At 38.3% G+C, this 26,061-nt stretch overlaps 1 protein-coding gene across 1 annotated transcript; it reads right to left on the bottom strand.

Annotated features, from left to right (window-relative positions):
• Positions 1–1,814: 1,814 nt before the first annotated feature.
• Positions 1,815–24,991, bottom strand: LOC147335634 (Fc receptor-like protein 5). The gene is made up of 17 exons (XM_086280441.1): positions 24,955–24,991; positions 24,680–24,712; positions 14,109–14,372; positions 9,338–9,592; positions 8,963–9,238; positions 8,515–8,814; positions 7,262–7,519; positions 6,444–6,701; positions 5,137–5,256; positions 4,962–4,977; positions 4,791–4,882; positions 4,349–4,399; positions 4,168–4,230; positions 3,987–4,046; positions 2,652–2,714; positions 2,509–2,571; positions 1,815–2,408 (listed from the first exon to the last, which is right to left on the bottom strand). Exons 1-17 carry the CDS (start codon positions 24,989–24,991, stop codon positions 2,401–2,403), a joined length of 2,217 nt encoding a protein of 738 aa, XP_086136567.1. The 3' UTR covers positions 1,815–2,400.
• Positions 24,992–26,061: the final 1,070 nt, after the last annotated feature.

Here is a 26,061-nt window from a genome sequence, read left to right as displayed (position 1 = left end):
ACAACAAAGTAAAACTCCTGTACTGTGGTGCTTCATTGGCTACTTTAAATAAAGGGATATCAAGTGTTACTCTGACAGTGTCCTCAGCATCTGTAGCCCACTACACCCCAGATGGTTCAGTGATGCCAGTAAACTGAGGACTCATCATCTCCGTCCACAAACATAAGTGTACAGTCTTCTGGGTTGTAACACTGCTCACATGCTAAACTGCTCCAAAGTCTTTTTTATAATTCTTCTTTCATTTGGAAACATTTTGACTCGTCTCGACTTATAACATCGACTTATTGATCACAGTCCTGTCAAAGCAGATCATCAGCAGATTCATTATTAAGCTGTTGAATGATCAGCTCATAAAAGTTATGTTCATGTTTTCAGTGTTTTCTCCATCCAAGCTCATCCCAAAGTCCAGACATGCAGGTGATTAGAAAAGACATCTGATCTGAATGTGCTGCTGACTCTTTGAATATTGTGATTTCCTGATGACCAGGAGAAACATGTCTGGAAAACATGCAGAATCTTTAGAATCCAGTAGACTGTGGAAATGTGCAGTGAATGAAGGTTATAGTAGGAGACACCTGGTCCTGGTCAGATGAACCACTTTAACTGGCTCCTTTCTTTTTAGCCCACAATCATCATTTTGATCTGTGTTTTATTCTCATTATTTTAATGGACTCAGTTAACAAAGGGCCAGTATAGCAGTAAAAAAGCACAATGGCTGTAAACAATAAAGATCACAGATTAAATTAAGACATCAGCCTAAAGAGCAACATAACAATGAGGTCACATAAAAGAAGCAATTATGAAACTTTGACTGTAAACTACAGATCTGCTAAAATAATAAATCAGCCAACTAGACTTGATAATTACATTATAACAAGATGTTGAAATGGATGTTACTTATACAGCAATTTAACCTGAAAAGAGGACGTTACTCTCAAGTGGTGAGGGATTATTTACAGGTAACATTTAGTGGACAAAAAAGGTGTGTGGATAAACTTCACACATGCATTCCTGGGATTACTGTTCCAGAGTAATGCAATAAGAAACCAGCAGGTGGCAGCAGTGTGCTGGTTGGCACTGTCTCCTCACAGCAAGAAGGTCCTGACTGGGTTTTCCCCGGGTCTGCGTGGCCCCTCTCTGGGAACTCCAGCTGCCTCCCACAGCCCAGGGACCTGGATGTTAGATTAACTGGTAATTCTAAAGGTGTGAATGTGAGCCTGAATGCTTGTGTGTCTCTGTCTGATAGTCATATGGCACAACTGTGACTTGTCCAGGTGTACACTGCTTCTGGATTGAGGAGTAATATTTTAAAAACAAACAGACAAAGAAAGCAGAGCTGCACCTCACTGTTTGTATTGATGATATTTTTGGACCCAGCTGTGTTTTGTTCTTCTAGAAAGCCAGATGTGGGACGAGCACAAATGTAAAGGCAGCCAGTGATGCCTCAACATCTTTAAAACTCAAGCCTGCATCATCAACTCACAGAGCTCTGGACACAAATGTCTACTGGGACCTAACCAACTTGTTTTGATGACCAGGCCTTTATTCTTTCTTCAATAATAAGAAATAGTAATAATGTGTACCTACATGAGTACTTCTAAATGGAGAGCACTGCGTCTTATTGAAAAAATAAAAGGTAACATCACAATATAGCTTCAATAAAAACTTTAAAACAGCCAATCATGAAGAGTTCTGTGGTCCACTTCCAAACCAGAAAATCTAATCAAGCACAAACAATCTTAAATCTTTACTCTGATGAAAATATAAGAGAAAGTGAAGTCAAGGTTAAATTTATTCATATATGTTTAAAACAACAGAGCTGATCGCAGAGCTCTACATTTAAAATATATAACCTTAAAAAAAGTAAAATGTTAAATCCAGAAAAAGTGAGAACAGCAAACAATATTAAAATAAAATTAAATAAAAAATACAATTCACAGCATCTGACAGTATCTGACATCAAATGAATCAAGCTCAGCTTTTTCATGTTTTTATAACAAATAATTCATTTTTGCATGATGCAGATCTTTAAACTCAGACAGTAAACGTATTTGTTGGTGTTCATACCAGCACTAATGTGACTCTGCTGACTTTAAGTTGTTGCTTTCAGGTATTAAAAATCACAGACTTCAAAACTTTTTTCTCACTTGCTATTGGAACAGGATACATTCAAAATTTTATATTAAAGCTTAAAAATGAATAAAAAATATCAGCTGAATATAAAGAGCATGGATCTGAAACAGGACACACCTCTGTGTGCTTTATGCTAAAAGAATCTATATCATATTATTATTCAATATCATCTTCATAAACACTAAAAAGTGAGCGCGTCTGATATTTGGGCAGCAGAGGAGCAACAGTGGATTCATAAAATGCTCCTTTTTGCTGCTGCAGCTCTCCTCACTGACCTGTAAGACAAACACACAAAGAACACAAATGTCCAAGTTTCAGGATGTTCACCATTTAATAACTTGAAGAATAACTCATCCTGCACAGAAGCATAATTACCAGGAAAGCTTCCTAACGTGACTTCAGAATAAACTGCTGCATCAGCTGCAGGACTTGATTTTCCTGTGAGTGGAAAGAAGATTTTAAGACCAGATAAACATGTTGAACAACATTCACTGGAGGTGATGGCAGACTTTGTTTACCTGCTTTCTTCTTGGCTTTTTCTTTTTTGGGGCGTTTGACCTCAGCATACATCAGACTGTCCTCTAAGAGAGAAGTCAGAGCTCAGGATACATTTGATCAGCAGATATATGACACAGAGCTGTTGGACGTAGAGGTGGATTTAAACTGCAGATTTGTCAGCTGCAGCCATTAACAGCATTAATGCTACGCTCCCCTTAATGATTCTCGCTCGTTGTAGTTTCACTAGATTATTACTTTAGAAAAGAACAGACTACTTTAAGTGCTAAGAGTAACAAGAACCATTGACGAGATGTAATACGTCACAGGTTTCTTTTACTGTTACAAAAAAGTTAACAATTTAGAATTTTGAACACAGGATATTTTATTTAAGCAAATTAGCAGAAGCAAAGCAAAACCTTAATCAACTAGTAATAATCACTTGATTCAGTCACCTGAATTTTATCCAAATATAACTAATCACAAGTACAAAGTCTTCCAACTCTTTTGTGAGACAAAAAAATGATAATTTCACTTCATAAGTCCACAGTGATTGGACAACTGAAACTTTTGACTGTGACTCCACAGTGCTTTCTTCAGATGTTGCTGATGTTACTCATCTTTAGCAAACTACAAAAAGAACCTCGAACCTTCCCAAACAGCATCATTTATACTCATGTGCCCGTCTGCATCACTCCCTTCTTTCATCCCTTACTCATATTTTATATGCCCTACATCTATTCCACATACACACAAGTTTCCATGCTATTGGCACATCCAATACTTTCCTGTATCAAACAACCAGCTTAAACAGTTCTCTGCTGTGCCTCCAGTGATCGAGCACACTCAGATTATGTGTTTTATTTGATGGTGTTTGGTTTGTGATCGTTGGTCTAGTTCAGAAGCTCTGGATGCTGTGATTCAGTAAATCCAGCTGAAAGAGGACTTTTTTTGCCTCCCAGATTAAAGACTTTGATCAAAGGCCTTAGATTAGAGATTAACCTGTGATCTGAGGAAGAGACTGAACTCAAACTGTGGAAGAAGTTTGTTTTGAGTTTTCTTCGTTCTTTGCAAACATTCTGACCTGCTGTGTTTCTGAATCACTCAATAAATCTGTTCAACTTCTACAGCGTGTCTGTAGAACACAACACAACAACACAGTATCATGTTAAACAAATACACCTGATTTAATGACTAACCCACCAAAACCCTAAATGACTGCAGATTAACTCTGCTGATGTGTAGCAGCTAAGCTTGGTAAGTGAATAACTAAACTCCATGTTGACCTATAATTAGCTGCAACAAAATGAAATGACACATTTCAGTACAAACACTGAATGAGACTGTTGTGTCTGTACCTGCAGCTCCCGTCTTCACCTCAGAGTAAACAGCACTCTGCTCTGGTTTATGATGCTTCCCTGTGAAGATGATCAGAATATTTATCATGAGAAAATAATTAACTGTTAGATTTTTTTAAATATTTATTTATTTTATTTTGCATTACATTTACATTTAATTGCACATGTTTTATGTACTTACTCTTCTTTTCAACGTTTTTAAGTTCAATAAGAGCGTATGTGACATCTTGATGTTCATCTGATCCTGAAATGTTCATATTTTAGTTACAGGATTGTAAACATTTCACATGGAATTAGTTTCATTAAATCAAAAACAAGTTTCATCTGTAACTGCTCTGTGCTTTTCAGCACATATACTGCACCATTTCTGTTGTCTTCCACTTGGCTAACAGATTCATAGAGGTTATTAGTACCTAAAAAAAGATGAACCAGGGTCACATTAATCATTTTAATAAAAACATAAAGGAGAGTTTAAATAATTCTGTTTATGTCAAAACCAAGACCATGAGATATTTTCGGACCATGAACCCATAATGTTGTTACTGTTTGTGCTGTTCTGATATGAAACAATAACATTATGGATTTTTTCAGTCGAGTTAAAGACACAATCAGGTTTGTAAAATTATTTTTATTTCTCATTTTATGTGTCAGTTTACTGTTTGGATGTTTGTCCAACTGGATTTTGACAAATATTCTCTTAAAAGCCGCTGAGCACAAAGTTAATCTAAAAACTGTTACTGTTAATGAAGACTTATTTTAAAAGTCAATATTAATAATGATAATAAAGATGGATTAAATACTGACCAGGATGAACAGAGTTGTACTCATGAGTTTCATTCTGGTTGACTCCATGATTTGTGGAGGAGCCCGGACTGTGACTCTCAGACTGGATCGACCTAAAACATGAAATAAACACAATAAACTCAAAAGTAACTGATGTTTGTTTAAAATAATAATAAAAAGTATTTTACCAACCTGGTGAAGCAGGAATCTGTGAAAGAGACAAATGTTATTACACATGTTTGTCATGTATAAATTGTTCCACTGATATTTAGTGTCATGAGATCAGAATACATGTATATGTGTGAATAATTAAAGTGTATGTAGTAAATAAACTCTCTAATACAGCATGAAAAGAAGAGGCTCTTACACTTGGACTGTCTGCAGCGATACAACAAGAGCAGGAGAATAATAATGAGAGAGACTCCACAAACCAGTCCAACCATCAACCACACAGGAGATGAAGAGCTGTCAGCTCCTGACACAGTTACTGCAACAACAAACAATAATTAATTATTAATAAAGTGTAAAAGAAGAACTCTGAGAGCACAAATCTCTGCTAAGGCAGCTCACTCTGTTGACAGTATTTGCTTTTAAGGAAACAATATTGTATTTTCTGTGTATTTATTTTGTTTTATTTGTACTGTGAGAAGTTTGTAGTTCAGTGAAAATAAGTCCAAAGGCAGATTTTTTCAACATGACAACAAGGGCAGATGTGAAATGTAAAAGTGAGGTCAGAGGTCAAACAAATGATATTTTAAATCTTTATACAGTACTTTCTATATGTTGACAAGACACAACACCTTTGTAAGAATCATAGTTTCTGTGTTATAAGGATTTTTTTTAGTCATAAAGTTGACCTTGAAGACCTCGGTGGCTGTAAGCCAAATGTTAATGGATAGTTAACATGACTGCAGCTCGTCAGTGAGGTAACCAGGCAGGTCTGCTGGGATCCTTTCTAGGAAAATAAGATTTGTATGCTAACAGACTTTCCCCTTGTTTCAGTTTCTTCCTGCTTCAAGATTCGTTTTCATGCCATCATTCACCTCCAGTCAGACGCCTGCCACCTTGGATCATTACCCCCCTATTCACCACCACCGCTGCCCCCTCGGAGCCTCTTCCTCACTTGCCTGCCTGCCCATCGTTCAGCAGTTTCCACAGACCTCTGCTTTTTTCTTTACCCCCAGCTAGTCTGGACTCCAAGTAAGGCATAGTTGCAGCCACTTTATGAACACTCTCTGTCTTGTCACATTCCCTCAGATTTCCTGCCCTAACTGCTCTCTCCTCTCCCACAGATCTGCCGCCCTCACGCTGTTATGTCCGCTCCTCTGGCCTGTCTCTCTCACCTCAGTTAAGATGTTTTTGTAGGACTCACTCCTTAAGTTTAAGTTCATTTATGTTTTGTTCCTGTTGACCAAGTTGAAGCTCACAATCTGTTGTGTTAAATGAATTATCCTGTTTGATAAAGAAACTTTCACTCATTACTTCCTCTGCTGTTTTCACCTGAGTCCTGAATCACAACGATATTAAACCTGACAATATAGAGATATTACATAATAGTTTTATAAAGTTCTGACTAAATAGACCCAGATGGATTTAAACATTAAAAGAGATAATATCATGTTATTTCTCAAGCATGAAATCCATTAAAATCCATCACGTGTTGATCCTGCTCACCTTTAACTGACATCCAGCTCTGTGCTGACTCTCTTCCTGAGTACTGACACTTGTAGAAACCTTCATCAGACTTTGACACTGCAGAGATCTTCAGCTCCCCTCGGGGATCATTTTGAATAAGTTTGTCATTGTGATAGAAAAACACATTGGAAAGTATTTTTTGTGTTCTCAAACTGCAGCTCAGACTAACAGAAGCTCCCTCAGTCACAGGATGAACAGGACTCACCAGGATAGGAACATCATCATAATAATAATAATCTGTGAAAACAAAAAAACAAACATATTGTTTCAGTCAGACCAGCTGGTGCAAAACTTTTAGAAAAAGCTGTGAGTCGTGTCTCATGATCTACATGCAGACCTGGTTTTCTGAGTGATTATGAGGACTGGAAATATAGTTGGGATGTTCCCTGCAGGAGTCAAATTATTGATGGTGACATTATTGAATGGTTGAAGGTGAAATTGTAAATGTTTGTATGTTTGTGTTATTTTGCATGACGTGTTTCCCAAATTTCTCTCTATTGAGATATTAAAGGTTCATCTAATCTGACGACAGAGATGTTGAGCTTTGTTGAGTTTTATTCTGACAGAGAAAAAAAAATACTGTTGGCAAATTATGACAAACTGGATTATGAACGGATGAAGAGAAATTAGACCAACATCCAAGAATATTTTGATGCTTTGTTGCCTGAAATTGTCTGAAATTCTCATTTTTGTTTGTGTTGCCACATAGAATTACTTCACATACAGCAAAGCTGAGACAAATGTTCATGTGACGTCTAAATCATTCAGATCCAAGAAGTAAATGTATAATAACATACTCTGTACAGTGATGTTGACTGCACTGCTGAACTCTCCTGATCCAGACTCACACCAGTACACTCCAGTATCTGACTTTGATGTGTAGATGTTACATGTGGATCCAGTCATTCTCCTACAGTCAGAGAGTCGGCCGTCCTCAGAGAACTTCCTCACTCTCCACTCAGTGAAGTTTCCCTCACAGGTCAGTGAGACAGAGTCAGAGGTGAAGTGTTGCACTCTGTCAGGACTCACTGTGAGAGACGCTGCTGAATGAACATCTGGAAACAACATGCAGTGAAGAGACAAAGCTCACAGATGTTAGGATTCAAAATATCACAGTGAAAATATTTGTTTGAAGCTTTTGTTTTGAAAATCAAATTTAATAGTTCAAAATGATAAAGTGTTTGTTTGGTGAGACAACACTGAGTCTGACAACAAGCCCTGAATCACACAGACAGTCAAATCAATGGAAAACAAAGGAGCCGAATACTGACATGTTTAAGATGATCTAACCCACATGCTTTATCTGCTGGCAGCTCATGTAGAGCTTGGTACACGTCATGTGACATCATGAGCTTTGAGTCATCACTCTCAGCATCATCCACCTGATACAGATCACTCTGAACACACTTCAGTCATTTGCTGTAATGTTTCTGTCATAATTCTGTGATATTGTCTGTTTCACAGATTCCTTCTACAGTGAGATATTTTGCAGCAGCAGGACCAAAACTAAAAACCTTTGAAGTATATTTTAAATGAACAATAACAGCAGCTGTTATTTGTGACGTCTTCTTCTAGCATCCATCTGTAGTCAGTGTTTCTCTTGTATTTGTCAGAGCTGTTAACCTGCCTGCTGACATCTTTGTTTCTTTATTAACTATATTTGACTTTTTTATCTGAACACCTACCTGAGCACCAAACAAAGAGTCTTAACTGTGTAAATCCTGTCTGTGCACCAAGTAAAAATAATCAGTACAAACAGTAACATGAGTTTAAATATCAAAACATTTAAAATCTCATAGATGTCTTTTGTTTTTCATGTTATCACATTAAATAAAAACTGAAAAATAAGAAAAGGAAACGAAGAAATTCAGTTTGGTTTGATCACAGAGAGAAAGGAAAACATTCAGTTCAGTTCTTCTTTTGGGAAGTTTTAATGTACACAGACATCAATGGTTGTCATGGAGATGAGATTTTAATGGTCTAAATGTTGTTGAATAAAAATGATGACCTAACATGAACTTATTGAAAGGACAGAGAGAAACAAACTGACCTGCAGACCAGACAAACTTTGGTTGACTGTGATCAGTGAGATACTCTGGGTCTCCTCTTCCAGCTCTGCACACATATCCTGCTGTGTGTGTCTGTCCATGAATGATGTAGGAGTTGTTTGCAGTCCCACTGCCATCAGGTAGCAGCTCATAACTGGAGGATTCCTCTGATAGATCAGGAACAGCTTTATACCAGTAGAAGCTCCATCCTGCAGACGGATGTTCAACCTCACAGTTCAGAGTTACTGAGGCTCCAGGACTCAGCCATGATGGAGACACAGTGAGGACAGGACGGGGTTCATCTGTTCAACAAAGATTTTCTCTCAGTGAACATGTAGTACAGTCTCTGAACAGTGAGCTCAGTTTATACAAAGAATAATAATCTCAGTCTATATGAACAGAAACACATTTTACAAAGTGTTCAAACAGCTTAAAGAAAATATGACTTACTGTCAGAAACTGTCAGTGTGACTGAATCACTCCACTCTGTTGTTTTACGCTGTGAACTTTTCATTCTGCCCTTACAGCGATAGTTTCCACTGTTGTATGATGAAGCAGATCTAATCCTGTATTCATTTAGATTTGGAGGTTTTATGATGCTGTTTGTTTTCCACTCATAATCCCACTCAGTGTCTCCTCCATGGATCTCACATCTGACAGTGATCGTCTCTCCTCCGTATATCTCAGACCAGTTTGGATGCAGAGTCACAACAGACCTGTTTGAGACTGTTAATGTTCAAGAAAGTACAATAAAAACACATGAAAGACAAAAGGTTCAGTTACCATCAGATGTAGTGCTTTGTAGGAAGTTACATTTACACTCACCAGTTGTGTCAATCCAAACTGACTCACTGTCCTCTGTGTAGTAAACTTGTTCTCCTCTTCCTCCTCTGCAGCTGTAGAGTCCTCCCTCTGAGACACTGATTTGTCCATTTGTCACAGGTTGATAAGATTTCCAATCTCTGTACCAGTAGTATTTCCATCCAGATGATGATGATGGGCTCACAGAGCAGGTCAGGGTCACACTGCCCCCTACTGGAACAGCTGTCCTATCAGCTCTCAGTTCAGCCTTTGGTTTGGCTGCAGTTCAGTTTAGAACAAGAACATAAAAGTAAAAATGACTGAATCAGAACAATTTAAAGATGGAAATATGTAAATGATCAAATATCACAAAACCATAGTTGAGATAAAACAAACTGTGTCACACAAAATATTCTGTATTTCTGTTTTGATCAAAACAGTGAATTTGTTTTATTTACTTTTGTGTATTTTAATTTATTACGTACATGCACATTTCAAATAATTAATTTGAAGCATGACTGAGTTTATTGATCAATAATGAGGAAGCAACCCAGGTCAATATGATCTGATTGTATTTTGAACATGTGAGAATTGTTCCTAAACGAGTGTGAGCAGTTATCGTTTCATTGGTGTTGTTCTTTACTTTTGTTTTTGGTGTATTGGAATTTGGTGAGTAACAGTTAGTTTTCTTTGGTGTCAGTTAGCACGTTATGTCCTTGCGTTCTTTACTAAATCTGATGTTGAAGCCTCTGATAGCTAAGATGAGACCTAGTAAGGTTGTTTTATATTCTTTTGCTGTGGAAGCTGACATTTCCTGTCGCACAGATGTGTTTAGACCACACTAATACGCACAGTCAACTCTACCGCTGACATTACAGGGAGGGAGCAGTTTGGATGTGATTTCCAGCTGAGCTGTTAGGAATGCTGGAATAAGACTCCAGTGTTTGTGTTGCAAAACAGATCAGGTTTATCAGCCGAGAGCAGATCTCAGAACTGAAATCTGAGACTGTTGAATCTTGACGGTGATCCACGCCTAGGAGATCTGAACTTCCACTGAAATCATCTGTTCCTGCTGGATCAACTCATATTCCAGAGATCAGGAAACTGACTCACACTTCTGAACTGTGATACGACTCCACCAGTCCACTGAGTCGACTCATATTGATCAAAGTTTGAAGAGCAGCTGAAAGAAAGCTGCCCTGTAGGAGCTAACACAGGTTAACTTGTAGTTCACACAGGTAAGAGTTCAAACTAACCTGAACTAGACAGAAAGAGAGATTTTTACATATTGTTGTTTAATTTTATTTAAATATTTTATTCTGGTTTTCAGATGCATAAATTAATGTAAACTGGAAACTGGTTGTATATTTCCGTGTCTTCTGTTTCCAACCTACAAGTTCAAAGTTCACCCTGGTCCTGGTATGTATTATTGGTTATTGGTTGTCATTTTATTTTAATTTTGTTTTATCTTTAGTGAAGTATTGTTTTCCCATGTACCATGAATGCACCGCTGCACTGCTCATGTTAACTTTCTTTCACTGCAGCTCTCTGCATGCTGTAGGTAAATTTCTCTGTATATTGCACTGTGTTTAAAGGGTAAAAGAACCCCATGAAACGTAGTTTTGAGCACTGATTTTGCTTTGCAGATGCACAAAACTGCTGTGGTGGGGTGGCTGTAGCTCAGGAGGGTTGGTGGTTCGATCCCTGGCCCCCCTAGTTTGCATGCCAAATATCCTTGGGCAAGATACTTATGGCGTATGAATGCGTATGATTGATAGTTAGAAAGCACTTAAAGTATAGATAGTAGTGCCTGTGTGAATGGGTGTGTTGTATAGAGCGCTTTGAGTACTCCAGGAGAGTAGAAAGAACCAGTCCATTTACCATGTGGAACTTGCAATCCTGTAACGTGTTGAGCTACAGAGTTCATGTATTGTGTGAGCAATACATTAACTCCGGTGAGTCTCTGATTGTGCAAATTAAATTTGATTCACAGTCCGGTTTCTAATTTATAAAATTTATAAAACTTTATAAAACAGCTTCTATGTGATTGTAGAAGCTGTTAACGATGTCTTCGATGTGTTAGCCCTGTGAAAAGTGTGCTAGTGTACCCACATGTGCTACCTTTGCAGGTGCAAGTGTTGCATTTTGAGAAGAATTTGATTTTGAGGAAAGAAAAGCTAAATTTGAGTGAACAAAATGAATTGCTGTGTGCAAAAATGTATTTCAGTGTTTGTTGTTATCCACACACACACACCAATAGCAGCCCCTTTTGCTCTGTTTTTGCATTTGCGTTTGCTCGCAATGTGTTGCTTGCGCTTCTCATTTCTGCCCAGCGCGTTCAGCTCTTTCTGTTAGTGGTGGGCGGATCGATCCAAATATCGATAGTATCGATCCCAAGTCGGCATCGGATCGATACTAGCCTGGTGAGATCGATTCTTTACTTTGAGTTCTGCTTGTTTGCTATGCTGTGCTTTCGATAAAAACGAAACAACCAGGTCACTGGACTCACCGCTCCTGTGACAGCGGAGAGCACTTTGCTCCCTCTTCCCCCACTCTTATGTTTCGGTGTTGCACTGACACGTCATGTGACTTAGACACTTTGGGGGTTGTTAAGTTGTTTACATATTAATTATATTTTCCTGTTTTTGTTGTTGAGAATTTTAATTGTAATTTTTGTATTAGTTTATCAACAGTATTTGTTTTAATTTGTTTACTGGTTTGCGTGCACTTAAAAAAAAAAAAGAAAAAAGATCGCCACCACGGCAGACCCGATGACATTTTCATGCTTTGCAGCATCATTTATTCTTACAATAATCACACAGTTGCTGTAACAGTACATTCAATGGCTGCAGCTCTCCCGCTGGCAGCCGGACACATCATAGGGTTGCCAACCGTCCCTTAAAAAACGGAATCATCCCGTATTTAGAAACAAAAGTACACGTCCCGTATTGAGCTAATAAGGGACGCACTTTGTCCCGTAATACAGTGAGAATCAAAAGTAGTCTATAAATGTTTATGGAATTAACGCTTTGTTTGAAAACATAATTCCCAGCCCCTCTCCTGATTTGTGACCAATGAGCTGACAGCACACTTATGACAATTCGAGTATGACAATTCAGATTACCGCTCATCTCATTGGTCGAGGAAAGGTCGCTTACGGAGAAAATACCGGAAGACAACAGATGACCACAACAAGAAGCATGGCCAACAGGGGAACAAACGCCGACACTGCGGTGCAAGTCTCGGACGACAGTACACCTAAAGCTGGGCAGACACTGTGCGATTTTTTCAGTCACGATATTCAGCTCCTGCTCAAACTGCACAATTGACTCGCAGGGGTTAGAAGTTGGTAGGTCACGATGCAGGTCTCACACTATACCACCCGATGCTCTGATGCGACCTGAGAGCTCACACTGTGCCTCCATAACATGAAGGTTATAACAGAAAATCTGTCGCGCTCTCTCTCTCTCCGTCTTACACTCACACAGACACGCACACCACCACCATCAACTTTGCTAAATTGCTAAAGAAAAACATTGATCAGGCAGCTGTGATTAAGCAGCAGTGTAAATCCAACTATTTTCACAGTTGTTGTGGTCGTGATAATTTTGTGATGCCACATCGAAAAGGCTCGGATGAGCTTTCCAAAGTTCTACAAGTTGTGCCTCCATCGCTTGTGTCCAGATCACACGCTGCACAGCCGAGCTGCTCCGTCTTTTTCACCGACGTTTACGTGTTTGCGCGTGAGCAGTGTGAGCGGCTCACGAGCGATTGATGATCGGGAGCTGCTCGAGGTGTTAATCGCTTCTCGTTACCCCACGTATACTACACGATGCACGATGAAGGCCAAAATCGGGCCGATCACCAAATCGGTCGCACGACTCATAAATCGTCTCAAAATGGGCCAAAAATCGTACAGTGTAAGCCCAGCATTAGAGCAGCAATGTTTGTTTGCCCAGAGAAAGAAAAAAAGGCTGCAAAAGCACAGGGAGGACTGGGAAAAGGAAAACACTGGGAAAATGCACGATAACACCTATAAAGCGCACTGCACTGTGTGCAGTGAATATAAGCGCTATGTGGCCAGAAGTGTGATAATATAACTTATTTTGTGTAATAAACAACTGCAAGGATAGATGATTACAACAAATAGATCACTAATACATAAAAGTAATGCATAGATTAATAATGATGATGAGTTAAGATGCGTAATCATGGGAACAAGCGGGTTTACAAACAGGAGCAGCTGATTAGCTTTAGAAAAGCTGAAATAATACCTCAACTGAAGCCAATTGTACTAAATGCACTATATGTGCACTGTTACAAGAATGATTCTGTTCTATTGTTTTCTATTAATTTATATAATTTTAAGTTAAGCAGGACAGAGTTCTTTTAAAGAAAGATTTACTTATATTCTCAAAAGTTAAGCATGACAGGCTTCTGTTTAAGAAAGAGACCTGTTTTACTGTGTTAATGTTGTCATTGTGAGCTAAAAATAAATAGCTAAATGATCATTTGTTTCCCATATGGTCATATCACAAAGAATATGCATCTGCTTAAATCAAATTCAAGTCAAATGGTTAAAAAAATAATTTCACACACAAAAAAAAAGAGCTACAAAATTCACCACACTGTGAAGGGTGAACTGGGTTGCCCGGCCCTGGCCACGAGGTGTCCCTTATTTATTTTTCAGGGAGTTGGCAACCCTAACACATCACCACCACCTAGGGTTGCCAACTCCCTGAAAAATAAATAAGTGTGGTGAACATTAAAATGTCCTGTCATGTGATCAACTTACATGATACAGTCAGTCTGATGATATCACTCCACTCTGTTAACAAATAGTCCCTTCTGCCCCGGCAGCTGTATCCTCCACTGTCAGACTCAGTAACTGTGATTGTGTAGGCACTGGATGTTGGAGGTGTGTTTAACTTGGCAGGAGTCCATTCATACGTCCACTGAGCTCCTTCACCTCCCTGAATCTCACATCTGACAGTGACTGTCTCACCGCTGTATATCTGAGTCCAGGATGGCTGCAGGGTCACAGTGGGCTTAGTGGGAACTGTTCACATAAGAATGATCCAGTTAGAAGAGAAACATAAAAACTCTGCTGTTTATAACATAAGAGTAGAGTCATTACAAAACAGCTGATTCACAGAGAAACAAGTTAAACATAACAAAAAGTCACAACATAAAAGTTTCAAACTGTAACACAATATTTTCAGTAAAATGTAAAAGGTAAAGTCTTTACTTTGCACAGTTTTTGTTCAGATTCCAAAAAGTTACAGATTATTTTTCATGAGTTTACAGCAGATTAAGAAGACTGGAAGAAATCATCATTTGAGAAACATTTTCTAAAAGTTGTGATGAGGTCATCATGTGAAACTGGTGCAGTTGCTGATTTGGGACACACTTGTCACACTTGTAGTTATTGTATAACAAACAGGTTCTTGTGGCTCTGACTGATTTTCCATGAACTGAACCACTGATCCACTAATGCATCTGTTCTACACTGGAGGTTCTTTTAGCTGTCGTATCATTAAAGATATTATGACACTCATGAACACCTTTATTTTTCATTAATTAAAATAAATAAATAAACAAATGCCATTAACAACAATTACAGGAAAGAATCTAAGTGGAACCTGTAATGTAGCAGAACAGTCTCTAATAAAATGTCACGGCCAGGGGATCAGCAGGCCGCTGACTAGTAGTGTTCTCTCTCTCGCTCTCTCGCCAGGGCGGAACTCATGGTGGGTTCACGCCCTCGGCCCACGCCCCCTCTGAAGAGGAAACACCTGGGCCTCATCAGCGCAGCCACACAGGTTTATTTTTACAAAGCTGAAAAAAAAGGAAAAGACTCGCAATAAACACAGCTGAGCCAGGAAGCTAAAAGCATCAGGCTCTCCAAGGCCAAAATAACAAACAAAAACTCTCCCCCTTCCTAGAAACAAAACACAGGGTAAAACTTCCCTGATCAAGAAAAGGAAGATGCAATGCCAGACCTCCCTGGCTGTCCACAAAACAGGAGAAAACTGGGTTAAACAAAAGTGGGTTAAACCACTGCCTGCTTCCACTCTGCTGAAAACTGGTGAAAAATCCACATGTGCAACAACTGAGCTGAATAAACTGGGATCATTACATTTGTGTTTCATTTTTTTTAATGAAATTTACTGAATATGTCTTTCAACTCCACATGCTTCTGTCACAGTCCTGGGTCTGTGAACCAGTGTTTTGATTTTGTATTACAGTGGTCTCTCCCTCGCTACAATGCAATTCACCTTTCGCGGCCTCGAGTCATTTGGTACCGGGCAGCGAGAGTTGAGGCTGGAGTGTGAAATTTATGGTTTTCAGAGTTTTTATTGTTAGCTCGGTTTCCCTGGATCTTTTCCTGGCTGTTATGAGTAAACTATGAGCTTTGCCGGTGTCGCCCGAGAATACCCCGAGATTGCCACAACAGCACTAAAAACCCTGTTGCCATTTCCGACATCATAACTGTGTGAAGCGGAGTTTTCTGCAGTTACAGCTTCAAAAGCAAAATTGCGGCGCAGACTGAGCAAAAGCAACACACTTCAGGTGTCACTGTCCCCCATTATGCCCAGGTGGGACCGGCTCGTTGCAGAGAAACAAGCACAGGGCTCTCACTGATTCAGCGTTATGGTGATTTATATATTTTCATGTACTTTATTTTTTATCTTTTTGTAGTTTTGTCTCTTATTTTGAAAGAAATATTTACGTGTTACCATAGCGATCAGCGAGCATCAGGGAGAGAGGAGGAGGATCTTACTCTCAATGTAAAAGAAAGACTGCGATAAAGGACCGCTGCTGTCCAGTACAGAATGCGTTCAGCTTGTCAAATTTACATAAATCTTTGATCGCTAGCAGTGTGACTCTGAAGTGCTGCACTGTATGTTTGTAAGTTTTCTCCCCAACAAACACAACACTGGCGACAAAACGTGTTGCACCGTCAAAGGCAACCGCGGGTGCCTTTGGTTTCATTCTTTAATTTTGGACTTATTTTTCTAGAAGGTTTGAACTTTGAGAGTTTAAACAAGAGAGAAAACTGTGAAAATGTTCGTGCCTGTCTGAGAAAAGTGAATAAGTGTGTAGTGAGGGGTTTAACAGCCTTAAAACATCTATAATAATTGTAAAAAATAAAGTTGGCTACTTCGCAGATTTCACCTATCGTGGATTACTTTTAGAATTAAACTCCTGACATAAACGAGGGGACACTGTATTTTCTTGTTCCCCAGTCAGTCGTGTCCAGGGTTGGGTATCGTCACTGATTTCTAGAAGTCGATTCGATTTGAATGTGGGAAATTTTGCCTCAGACAGTCAGAAATATTATAATTCTGATCACTTATCAGTACATATCCATATTTTTATATCTATAAAAGTTGAGACTTTATCAAAGGTGTGAGCATCACAGCAGGTGCCTGCTCTCATTTACTGTTTTAGCTGGTTGGTGGCTGTTGAAATCTTGTAGTTTAACCTGAGATTCTGGCGTTTCGGGCAAAATACATTTATATTTAGAAAATCGATTCAGGATTTTATTGAATAAATATCACGTTATTCAAGCTAGAATCGATTTTAATCGGAAAATAGATCATCAAAACCCACCCTAGTCGTGTCTTTTGTCTCTCTGGTCTCTGTGCTCCGTGTTCCCTATGTTCAGTGTCTCGTCCGTGTCTGTGTTATACTTGCTGTTTTACTTTGACGGTCTCTTGTCCTTTGTCACTGTTTCTAGTTTTGCTTCACCCTGGTCTCGACTGTTCTCCCCTCATGTGTCTCATTCCCTCGTTTCACTCAGTGTATTTCAGACCCGTGTTTCTCTCTGTCAGTGTCACGTCGTCCCCTCACCATGCTGCGTGTTTCCGTGCTCCCTGAGATCAGTGTCACTAGTTTACAGGTTTCCCAGTGTTTTTGTTTTTAGTTCCCAGTTTTTTGTTTCATTTTGTTTTTGCAAGTTTTTTTCTTTTCGTGAAAATTATACCGCTGCAATAAAGCAGCCTTTTAAGTTCATTGCTCTGATGATTGTTTTGCGTTTGTGTCCTACATCCTCCCTGCCACACAGCCGTATCATAACAGTTTCACTGTGAGTGATTGCTGTGGATTTTATGTAAAACTTTATGTTGCATCTTCAAAAAATAGAAATAAAATAACTGAGACTAACAATGAAGTATCGTTGACACTGGTTTACTGAACCTTCTTTTCAGTGCATGTACAGAACATGAGTATCCATTTTCTACTGCCTCCTACAGGACACACTCTTCTTCCACTTCCTTACAACATTAATGTAACACAGAACCACTACTGGCTCTCCTGGCATTACCGTTGTAACGACACACTCATTCTTTTTCTTTCAGATGAATAACAGGAACTTAGGATGTAGGTATCTATGAATAATAACTATTATGCATACTCATATATTTATATAACCAACTAATTTCTTGCGATACCACACTTTAAAACTTGTTTTACGCTGCTTTTGATACTAAAATGAGAAGAAAGCCTGCAGTTTTATTGAAAGACATGATATTTTCTTGTTTTTGCATCAAACGTTGTGCAATATAATTTTTTTTGTTTTTTAAAAAGGTGAAATATGCCCAACTTACATGACACAGTCAGTGTGATGATGTCACTCCACTGTGTTAAGAAATACCCCAGAAACCCACAGTACAGATGAAATTATTTTGTTTTGTTTTTGAAATTAAAATGTGTGAAACGTGTCCAACTTACCTGTTACTGTCAATGTGGTGATGTCACTCCACTCTGTCCAGGAAAAGCTTCTTCTGCCCCGACAGCTGTATCCTCCACTGTCAGACTCAGCAGCTCTGCTGATTCTGTATTCACTGGATGTATGACCTGTGTTTACTTGGCCTCGTCTCCATTCATACGTCCACTGAGCTCCTTCACCTCCCTGAATCTCACATCTGACAGTGACTGTCTCACCTCTGTATATCACACCGCTGTATATCACACCGCTGTATATCACACCGCTGTATATCTGAGTCCAGGATGGCTGCAGGGTCACAGTGGGCTTAGGAGGAGCTGTTCAAATAAACAGATATCATTAGCAGACTGATAATTTGACTCGAAAATCAACAATAAAATGTTTTGTTTTTATTAAATAAATTAAACCAGGTAATTTACTGATCTTTATATTTGACTGTTTACTTATTTCTACATATTTGCATTTATTTATACATTTATGAACATGTAACCTATGAGCTGTAAGTTAGCTGTTGTTTGCAAACAATGCTGTTAAACCTCCAATATATCCAAATAATCACACAAAATTAAAAACAAAACCTGTTGTGTTGTCGCAATACAAAGAATTTTGTTGTGTTTTTGGATGAAACATTGTGCAGTATAAATTAAAATGTGTGAAACGTGTCCAACTTACATAATACTCTGAATGCGATGATGTCACTCCACTCTGTCCAGGAAAAGCTTCTTCTGCCCCGGCAGCTGTATTCTCCACTGTCAGACTCAGTAGCTCTGATGATTGTGTATTCACTGGATGTTTCAGGTATGTTAACCTGGCCTTGTCTCCATTCATACGTCCACTGAGCTCCTTCACCTCCCTGAATCTCACATTTGACAGTGACTGTCTCACCTCTGTATATCTGAGTCCAGGGTGGCTGCAGGGTCACAGTGGGCTTACTGGGAACTGTTCACATAATAATGATCCAGTTAGAAGAGAAACATGAAAACTCTGCTCTTTATAACGTAAGAGTAGAGTGACTGCAAAGCAAATGATTCACAGACAGTTTGAAGTCTGAAAATCAAAACAAAGTCACAATAAAACAATTTATAGCTTTCACACTGTAACACAATATTTTAATATAAAATGTATTAGAATTTACTTTGTAAAGTTTTATTTATACTCCAAAACTCACAGATTTTTCTGCTTTACATTTACTTTGAGGTTAAAATCAGCGTGAAGCTGGGAGCCAGTATGAAAAATGGGAGTGCTGGGATCCTATGTGATGTGTTTGAGCTCAAAGCCTGGCAGCTTAAATCTGTTTGGTCTGCAGTCATTCAGCTGATTGTTTGCTTAGACTGTCGCAGTAATCTAGGCAGGGGCACCGTAAGAGGAAGAAAAGTGATAAAAATTATTAACCTATCACCACAAAATAATGTTTGCTTCACACTGTACTTTTAAATGTTTATGTTTCACAGTGTTAGTTTTGTTTTTTTCAACAAAGAAGAGGTTAGAGCAGCACCTCTGCAGGACAAAGAGACTGTAGGATGGGTCTGTTAGAAGTAAGGACTGTTTTTTTTTTTTTAAATAGAAAAGTGAGACAGGTGGAAATTAAACTCAGAGGAAGTCTGCATGAAAAGCTTTCCTACTATTAGTCAACTTACTTCACTTCTAACAGAAAACAATGTGTTTGTGTGTTTTTTGGTCAACATGCAGTTAGTTGGTGCAGTCAGACCCTTTGTACATATATATGCTAAATCACTTATCTGCTGACCTGCTGGCAAGACAAACAGATCAAACCTCTGGCTCAGGCTTAGCTGTCCCACTGCCTCTGCACCCACACTCCTGAAATTGAACCAGCCCACTGATATCTGAAGGAGGAGCTGAGTCTTTTATGTCAAATGTGTCCAGTTGAGGGAGGCCCCTTGGGAATTGTATTTTTTTTCTGCACACTATTTATTTGGTAATCAAAGAGTAATTTGAAGGGCAAACTGTGCCAAAAGTTCAGGCAAAACAATCACAAAGGCCCAGTCTTAGTCTTAGCCTGTGTTTTAGTCTGCTTCCAGGAACAAATAGAAGCAACTTATCAGCTGACCTTAGAGTTCTGTTTGGAGTTTGTTTATTTAAAAGATCAGAGAGCTACGAGGGAGTGAATCCATTCAGAGACTTAAAAACAAACAATTAAATAATCATTATAGCCTGGCTGCTACCAAAGTAAAGCATATTACACAAGAATGGATGAAATAAATGCAGGAATTACTTTCTTAAAGTGAGCAGATGACATAACGAACGTCATTTTTGCAAATGCCCGAACCCTTTTACAACACAATTTATTTATTTCTCAAATGAGAAACTGTCATCAAAGATCACCTGCAGATTTTTTTCAAAGAGAGTTCTGAACTTTTTCAGAGGAACAAGGTTACACTTAAGAGCAAAACGAGGGTCTGAAGGTTCAAATAATACAATCTTTTTGATCGTTTACATTCAAAAAAATGAATTGCCAACCATGATTTTATGTCATCACAGCAGTCTAGCAAAACTTTTAAATAGACTGTAAAACTCATGTCATCTGTGGTTTTAGGAGTTTGATGGGCAGCAAACATTAAAATCCCCAAGAGTTAGAATGCTGTCAAATCTTTATATGATTCCAAAGAAAAGGGTGGAAATAAAATCCTTGTTTAACTTGAGGGGATGATAAACAAGCACAGGAGGAGACAGATCCACCATAAATAATTATAGTTCAGAGCTGCCATAAATATCAGCAGTGAGGTGTTGGCATATAAAAGGGTTCAAATAGATGCAAGACCTCTGCTGTGACCAGGTTCCTGCAGGAAGCTGCCTGTGACTGTTGCAGGTGGTGAGAGCTTTCAGTCAGCTGAAAGAATTAAAACCTTTTTGAGTTCCACCAGGTCTCAGCACAGAGACATATTTTAATTTGTTTTACTTTGTTTAAAAATGTATATCCAAAGAATTACTTATGTTATAATTGCCACTATTTAATAGCATAATTACAAACAGTAATTTAAGAAGTAAGAAATGTCTTCTACACTATTTTATAGATAAGAAATTCAACATTAAAAATATAAAAATATTATAACATATAACAATATAACAAAATCTTTTTCATACTTCAGATGTTTAACTTTGAGTCTTTACTGTTAATTTTTATCAAAGCCATTTTTGCTACTTTTGATAATAAACAACAAATAAACAAAAAAGCCTTTGGTGTGTTACAATATAAATTAAAAAAAACATAGTGTGAGTGAAATATCTCCAACTTACGTTTTACATTCAGTGTGATGACATCACTCCACTCTGTCCAGGAGGAGCCTCTTGTGCCCCGACAGCTGTATCCTCCACCATCAGACTCACTAACACTGCTGATTGTGTATTCATTGGATGTTGGAGATGTGTTTAACTGGGCTGGACTCCATTCATACGTCCACTGAGCTCCTTCACCTCCCTGAATCTCACATCTGACTGTGACTGTCTCACCGCTGTATATCTGAGGCCAAGATGGCTGCAGTGTCACAGTGGGCTTAGGCAGAGCTGTTCAAACAAAAATATATCATTAGCACACTGATAATTGGACTTGAAAATCAAAAAGTTCTTTCTTTTAAATAAATAAATAAAATCAGGTAATTAACGGATCTTTATATTCAACAGTTTACTTATTTCGACATCTTTACATTTCCATATTTATACATTTATGAACATATAATCAATGAGTCATCAGTTAGCTGTTGTTTCCTAACAATGTTGTTAAACCTCCAGTGATGGATTCAAAGCTGGAGGCTGCTCTGCTCTCATAAACTGTTCATAAAATGTGAAATACAAAGTTTTTATGTGGCACCAAAGTCAAAACTGGCAAAGAAAAACTAAGAGTAAAGGTTCAGTAACCAGGAAAGGAGCACAAACTGTTTTTTAAATCACTCTAAAAAGACAAAACAGCACCATGAACTCCTCTGTGTCTGTAAGTGATCTGAAGACTGAACAAAGGTGAAACAATGTACTGAGCCTAATAATTAATAATTTGACAGATTTAGTGGTTTAAGTGCTGGTGATTAGTGAATATTGACTTCCATTACAATTTGGAGAAGACCTTTTTCAACTCTCAAAATTTTTTAAACTCATCAGTTTCCTGAATAATGACTGAATCGCTTTTAGTTGTGACTAAATTCGTGTTTCTTCTCCTTCCTCTGCAGGTGTAGATGCCTCCATCAGAGACAGAGATTGCACTCTTAGAGCTAAAAGAGATGATCTCATTTTCAGATGAGGTTTTTCTGAACAGAGTAATTCACCTCACAGGTCAGTGTCACACTGCCCCCTGCTGGTGTGGTTGTGCTGTCTGCTGTCAGAGTGGCCTTGACTTTAAGTTCTGTAACTTAGACAAATATGAGTCTATTATTGTGGTCCTTTTAGTGGAAGAAGGAGAAACCCACCACATCTGCCACACAGATGTTCCAGCTGCAGTTTTATTTCCTACTGCAACTGAGACTCAAATACAAGGTGAAGAGCAGGTGAGCCTGGCTGAGTAATACGCCACCTGGTGGTTTGTTCTGAGTGTGACAGAAAGCCTGAGCCTGTGAGCCTGAGCTCAGGGTTAATGAACCCTCGATTAGAGAAAACCTTCTACACTCATCTGTGGATCTGTCACAGCAGCAGTGCAGCAAAGGTCACAAGTAATAAAACAGACAACAAAGAGAGCAGGTGAGCTGAAACTTGACCACACGTCTGTATTTTAAGTGCTTTATGCAAAACTTTAAGACTTTCCAGCTGATAATATCTGTGCACACAGATGTTTTGACATATTTACAAACCTGATCACACACACAGAGATAATAAAATGCACACAAGGGTTAATATATATACACGTGACTTTGCTACAGTAAAATCTCCAAACTAAGCTACTATCATAGAAACACCAAATTAGAGAAAAAGTATTTTGTGTCCATTCTTCCAGTAGAGTCCACACACTTGTAAATATGTGTCTCTGTAACAATGAGTGGAGTGCAGAGGTGTGAACTCAAATGCAGGAAGCAAAATAACTTAAATAAAACTGAACTTTAATACCTAAATAGTCTAAAAATGGAAACATATAAAGAATCAAAATGTAAAACTAGAAATAAATAAACTGTCAATAGAAACAACTAAGAGATGAACACACATGAGTGTTCACAGATGCTCTGACAAAGACTGACAAGACACAGCAGGACAATTTAAACAGGACTGGGAATGAGAAACAGTTAAAAACAAACAGGAAAATCATAAAAGAGGAAGAAAAATAACACAAAGGATGAAAGAAAACAAACCTTTAAATTAAAGAGGAAATAATTTTTAAAAAAACTAAACAAAGATGGGGAAGAAGCACTCAGAGTAAAATGATGAAACACCATGACAGTCATAAATGAATAAATCTATATCGATGGCACTTTGTCCAGTTTGTTTTACTTGTTACTCTTCTGTATGTGAAGTCTTTAACAACTTTTAGAGGTTTTTTTCAAGAGGACACTGAGGCAGACAGCACACCATGACACTATAAATAACTGAGAGTAAAAATTCATAATAAGACTGATTAAAGTCTTCAGGCAGGACTTTAACTGACTGATCTGTGGTTGAGTCTGTTTTCAGATTAGAGTTACCTGCATTTACCCTAAACTCATCACGCTGTGCTGTAATAAATTAGATTGATCCTCCAGTTCATCAGCATCTTGTGAATCCTAACTGTGATCTGTGAGGATGGACAGATAAATACTCATGAAAAGGAAATCAGTCAGTTTCAAGGCAACAAACTCTAGTAAATATAAAGTTTGTGTATCAGCTGAGTGAAACATCTGCTCACATGGTTGCACTCTTGATACGATCATTTTAATATTTTAACCAATAAATGCAGTGCAGTGTGAGCTGTATCATATTCAATATTTTGTCCCTCAGGTTATTCCTGAAATATAGTTTGTTTCAACTTTGTTATATGACGGGTCACATTTATTCATCCCGTAAGTAAATGATTCTACAGTATTGCTCAGCAAATATACTTCTTCCTGGTCCGCTCATGTCAAAGTCCGCCATCTAGTGGTTAAATGGAGGAAGTGCCGAGTAATAATGGCTAGAGCTCCGTGTCTGTGATAGTTCTGCATCTGCTGCTCTTGAGATGGGATAAAGTGTAAGTTTGGGCAGATGATGGATTGCTTCTACATATTAGTGCTCTGTCCTTCTTGTGGGTCTGTGAAGTTTGTTACATTACTACTGTAAGCTAACTGTTAGTGCTTTGTTTTGCCTGTTAGCATAAAACATGTCAGCATGTGGTATTTGTATTTACGTCACTTGACAGGCTTTGTCCATTTATTGTTAATGTTATGATCTTGCATTGGTCATGTGACATTTGTGCATCTACACTGAGATTAAATGTACCTGCTCTGTTTTGTTGTTACAGTTTTACAGACTGAAAGTGGTACAAATGGTACATCAGTAAAAGCTCTGAAGAACGCCACAGTCTCCACATGGAGCGCTTACTGAAGCCATTTATGTTTAACTGCACAGGCTGAATAGAAGCATTGAGCCTGTGCAGAAGATAACATGTAAACACAGGGAGGATATTATTGAGCACATTATAGGAGATAACAGCTACATATATGAACAGGAAGAAAAAGATCATTTCTTACCTTCAGCATTTCCACAGATGACAGTACTGAGCACTAAAATAATGAATAAAACCTCATCAGACATTATACAATCAAACTGTTGTAACACAGTGTGCAACTATAAGTGATGCAAAAAGCAGCAGTGTATCAAACATTTAAACACTTAAAGAATCACAAGTCTGCTTTGTTCCAGCTCTCAGGTAAACAGGTTAAAGCAGTGACTCACTGTAATTCTCACAGATCAGAAACATTTTCATTAATCGCTGCCGTTCAAACAATGTCAGACGTGTACTTACAGAAAAAGCCCATCATGCAGAGCAAAGAGTGCCCCATCGTCACATCCAGCCTGCTGCACTCTGATCCTCAGATAATCAAACAGTTTTAGTTTGCAGATAAAGAGAAGTTGTGTTTAATATAGATACAACAAGAGTTTTTCTACAGGCTCTTATTCTGATTGGTCTCTCTGTCCTTCCTGCCGTTACACACAAAACTCAAACAGCTCCTGTAGCTTTGACCGCAGCAGTTGGTTGACATGTTTATATTTCCTGTCCACTGCAAACATAGAAGCTTGTTTCTTTTGTTGTGTTGTTTCCTTTTTCTATAATATAAAATGTTGTTGTGTTGCTTCATGTAAGTATGTTTTGCCCGTTTGGGGTATTTTTTGGGTGCAATATCCACTAATATTTGTCTCCTGGCAGGTTTCTGCAGACTGGGAGTCACTGAGAGTGAATATACCAAAACAGCTTTTCTACTTTGGTGCCTGTATTTTCACTAAAGCCTTTTTAAATCATTTTTCTCCTTTTAATTGTTTAACTGCAGAATTAAAATTAAATTCTTACTTTAGGCTGCATTAAAATGTTTTTATTTTATTTGACTCTTAGCTGAAACATCATCATGCAGTCATATAGTGAAAAGGCTCCTTTGACCTCAGACCTGTGAAAGTTTTCACCTTGTGGTTAAATTCTGGTTTTAAGTTTGGTGGAGACCCAAACACAGGAAATGACTCAGTGTGTGGCTGAAGTGAGACTAAAGACTTTTATGTTTCACCAACTAAAGTAACAATTAAATTCATAGATAAATTCAAAGTTATTGTTGGCGACTTTCAAGCCTTTGAGTCGCCGAGCAGCTGAATAGGGGAATAATGTTGACGCGCCCGCTGTTTAAAACGTTAGTCAAAGTTCCAAGTTAAAACTCCTTTATTTGTTATCAAATCCTTAAAATCCGTAGAAAAACAGTGATCAAAAACATTCCAAGCTTGAGCGGTCAGCAAAAGTCGACTTCCCCCATCACCCACTCATTCACAAAATTTCCCTCGGGCCGTGAACAGGTGATATAGCAATCACTATTACAGACACCACGTGACCCAAAGCTACGCCTATCCATAACAGTTATATTTATTATCT

Source organism: Aulonocara sp. 'chitande type north' Nkhata Bay, linkage group LG3 (genome assembly GCF_057382095.1).
Source record: "Aulonocara sp. 'chitande type north' Nkhata Bay isolate Kocher_YH1m ecotype deep benthic linkage group LG3, A_spYH_male_GT1.1, whole genome shotgun sequence".
NCBI classification, from domain to species: domain Eukaryota; kingdom Metazoa; phylum Chordata; class Actinopteri; order Cichliformes; family Cichlidae; genus Aulonocara; species Aulonocara sp. 'chitande type north' Nkhata Bay.
Note: the sequence above shows the minus strand (reverse complement) of the source record. Positions and strands in the feature narration are given on the sequence as shown.

What these genes read in the sequence shown, in the direction of transcription:
- LOC147335634 (XM_086280441.1), bottom strand. Translation starts at nt 24,991, where the DNA reads ATGGGGCACTCTTTGCTCTGCATGATGGGCTTTTTCT. An exon ending in CATCAGACTGACTGTATCAT is followed by an intron (nt 9,593 to 14,108) that starts GTAAGTTGATCA and finishes ACTGAACTGCAG; the next exon opens with CCAAACCAAAGGCTGAACTG. An exon ending in AGTCAACATCACTGTACAGA is followed by an intron (nt 6,702 to 7,261) that starts GTATGTTATTAT and finishes TTGTTTTCACAG; the next exon opens with ATTATTATTATTATGATGAT.